Source organism: Neopelma chrysocephalum, unplaced genomic scaffold, assembly GCF_003984885.1.
Source record: "Neopelma chrysocephalum unplaced genomic scaffold, ASM398488v2 Primary Assembly neopelma1_289, whole genome shotgun sequence".
NCBI lineage: Eukaryota > Metazoa > Chordata > Aves > Passeriformes > Pipridae > Neopelma > Neopelma chrysocephalum.
Window position 1 is genome coordinate 43,033 of NW_020897951.1, and position 3,332 is coordinate 46,364.

The 3,332-nt window shown below is 68.2% G+C and overlaps 1 protein-coding gene across 5 annotated transcripts in view; it reads right to left on the bottom strand.

The window, feature by feature from the left end:
• The window catches only part of NCAN (neurocan), a 20,086-nt gene that overhangs the window by 7,230 nt on the left and 9,524 nt on the right, over window positions 1-3,332 (bottom strand). For 3 of the 5 annotated variants that reach the window (XR_003537494.1, XM_027704809.1, XM_027704811.1), the window contains exons 3-5: window positions 1,681-2,082; window positions 544-718; window positions 262-389 (exon numbers count right to left, since the gene is read on the bottom strand). Coding sequence is in view for 4 of the 5 variants with exons in the window: in XM_027704809.1 (XP_027560610.1) it covers window positions 262-389; window positions 544-718; window positions 1,681-2,082 (705 nt within the window). In the remaining variant the exon portion in view is untranslated. Of the gene's footprint in view, window positions 1-261; window positions 390-543; window positions 719-1,680; window positions 2,083-3,197; window positions 3,276-3,332 lie in introns of those variants that run through there. The other 2 variants (XM_027704810.1, XM_027704812.1) reach the window with 1 other exon arrangement.

Below are 3,332 nucleotides of genomic sequence, written 5' to 3' on the forward strand. Positions count from 1 at the left end.
CCATGGCCATGGAGGGACATCCCTGGGCATCCAGCCATGCCATGGCCGTGGTGGGACATCCCTGGGCATCCAGCCGTGCTCCTGGCCATGGAGGGACATCCCTGGGCACCCAGCCATGCCATGGCCATGGAGGGACATCCCCAGGCATCCAGCCGTGCCATGGCCATGGAGGGACACCCCTGGGCACCCAGCCGTGCTCCTGGTTGTGCCATGGCCATGAAGGGACACCCCTGGGCCCCCCTGCCCACCCCCATCCCTTGCCTCTCAGCTCCCGGGCGTAGCAGTACACGTCGTACTGTTCCTCGGGCTCCCTCCGCCCGTAGCTCCGGACCCCGGGCAGGCTGTTGCGGTCTCCATAGCAACCGGGCCGGGACAGCGTGATGGGATACCTGCGGAGAGGGACAGTGTGATGGGATGGATACCTGTGGAAAGGGGCTGCGCGGTGGGATACCTGCCAGAGAGGGGCACTGTGAGCTCTCTCAGCTCCGCGGGGACGGTCCCGGCCGCCCTCCCTCCCTTCCTCCCGGCCGTGCCCGCACTCACCGCACGCTCTGGTCGCCCAGCCAGCCCGCGTCGCAGTTGTCGTAGCCGTCCTCGAAGGCGGCCTGGAGGTGCCGGGGGGAGGCGATGACGGCCGAGTTGTCCCGGCAGGCGCGGCGGGCGGCGGGGAAGGTCAGGGCGTAGCGCTGGCCCGCGGGCCGGTAGTGGAACACGACGCCTGGGAGGGCAGAGGAGTGTAGGGAACCGAGGCGTGGGCAGAGGAGGGGGGACGTGGCACGGGGGGCAGGGCTGGCGCGGGGTGCGCGGGGCACGGGAATCACACGGGGTGCAGGGCTTTTATGGGGCACGTGGGTGCAGGGAGTACACGGGGTGCACGGCTCTCATGGGGTGTATGGGGTACATTGGGGTGCACGGCTCTCATGGGGTGTGTGGGGTACATTGGGGTGCACAGAGTACATTGGGGTGCACGGCTCTCATGGGGTGTGTGGGGTACATCGGGGTGCACGAAGTACATTGGGGTGCACAGGGTACACTGGGGTGCACAGCTCTCATGGGGTGCACGGCTCATATGGGGTGCACGGCTCTCATGGGGTGCAATGGGGTACATTGGGGTGCACAGCTCTCATGGGGTGTAATGGGCTACATTGGGGTGCAAGGCTCTCTTGGGGTGTATGGGGTACACTGGGGTGTACAGAGTACATTGGGGTGCACGGCTCTCATGGGGTGTATGGGGTTTATTGGGGTGCACGGCTCTCATGGAGTGAATGGCTCTCATGGGGTGCAGGGAGTACATTGGAGTGCATGGGGTACTTTGGGGTGCACAGAGCTCTCATGGGGTGCAGGGAGTACACTGGGGTGCACGGCTCTCATGGGGTGTATGGGGTACATTGGGGTGCACAGCTCTCATGGGGTGAACGGCTTTCATGGGGTGCAGGGAGTACATGGGGTGCATGGGGTACATTGGGGTGCACGGCTCTCGTGGGGTGTGCAGCTCTCCCGGGCACACAGCTCACACGGGGTGCACTCCCAGCTCACACGGGGGGCACTCCCAGCTCACACGGAGTGCACTCACAGCTCACCCTCCTCCTCTCAGACACACGGGGTGCACACCCCGCACGGCGCCCGCACCACCCCGCCGTGCCCCCCGTGCCCTCCCGGCCGTGCCGGGGCCCGGCTCACCCGTCACCTCCAGCGGCAGCAGGTCCTGCTCGTCCTCGATTCCGGCCACCACCTCGCAGCGATAGAGCCCCGAGTCGCTGGCGCGGGCCCCGCGCAGCTCCAGCGTGGCGTTGGAGCGGTCACGGGGGTAGCCGGGCAGGGACACGCGGCCCTCGTAGGCTCTCACCACCTTCACCGCGTTGTCCTTGGCCACCAGGATGGGCGCGTCCTCCCTCTGGCCGGTGGCCGAGCGCACCTTGCTCCATTTGACGCGGGGCGGGTCGGGGGGCTCGTTGGGCCCCAGGGAGGCGGAGGGGTGGAGCAGGAAGAGGCAGGGCAGGGCCACGGGCTCCCCCAGCCCCACGCGCAGCGCCTGGTGCTGCACCCTGCTGATGTGGATCACCTTCCCATCGTCCTGGGAGCCTGCGGGGAGAGGCGGGGGTGGGGCTCCCGCAGGGGTCTTGTGCACAGCGGGCAGAGCCGGGGGTGTTGCAGGGTGTTGGGGGGCACCCCTGAGCCCCCCGGGGTGGAGCTCAAGTTCAGCCACCCCGTCTTGTGGCCAGGGAGTGATTTTGCCCGTTACATCTGCCCCGACTCGGATGAGGTCCCCAGATGCCCCTGGATGCTGCCTGTGGGTCCACACCCACTGCTCTGTGCCCGTGGGCCCCACACTGCCCCGTGGGGATGCCAGGACTTCCCGAGGGGATACCAGCACTTCCTGAGGAGATACCAGCGCTTCCCGAGGGGATACCAATGCTTCCCGGGGGGATACCAGCGCTTCCCGAGGGGATACCAGCACTCCCCATCCCTGCCCTCAGAGGTGGATCCCTCACCCACGACCCAGGGCTGCCCAACCCCTGTGGCACGAGCAGAAAAGCCCCTCCCCGCTGGGATAAGACATGGCAGGACCATGACCTCCTCATCATCCTTCTCCTCCTCCTCCTCCCGCACTAATCCTGCCCCAGCCTGTGCAGCCTCCCAGCTCCGCCGCCACAAATCCCCCACGTCTCGGGCCCCCCGTGGCCCGGCTCCCCCTGCCCACAGCGGGGTCGGGGGATGTCCCCCCGCAGAGCTCAGCCAGCTGGGGACTGGGAAGGCCACTAATCTCCTCCCACCACCCCCGGCACCTTCCTCCCCCCGGCTCCCCACCCTCCATCGCACCCCACACCCCCCACCCACACAGGCAGCGTTCCGGGGTGCGGGATCCCAAATCACCCCCCCCCCCCGTGCAGGAAGACGCTGCAGGGACAGGGGGGGACACGGGCTGTCGTGGCTGGAGCCACGGCAAATCCCCGGGGGGCTCAGCCCCGCGGCCGGGGGGGGGCCGCCAGCGGGATTAAGGATTTAAGGTCTCGCCTGTGGGGATCCCAGCACGGGGTGGGGGGGATTCACAGGCGCCTGGGGGGCTTCTCCCTCCCTAATCCCGCAGGCCGGGCCCTCCCCGGGTCATTATGCGCCCTCACGGTTTAACAATGGCTGTGAGTTCATTATTTCCTGCTGTTTGCCCGCAGCGATCCCTCAGCCCCGGCAGCACTTACCCAGCACGGCGAGGGGGAGCAGGGAGAGCCCGAGCAGGACCCAGCAGCCGGCATCCCCCATCCCATGGACCATCCTTGACCTGCAACGACAGCGGGGGGGGGGGGGGGGGGGCCCCCCCCCCCCCCCCCCCGCTG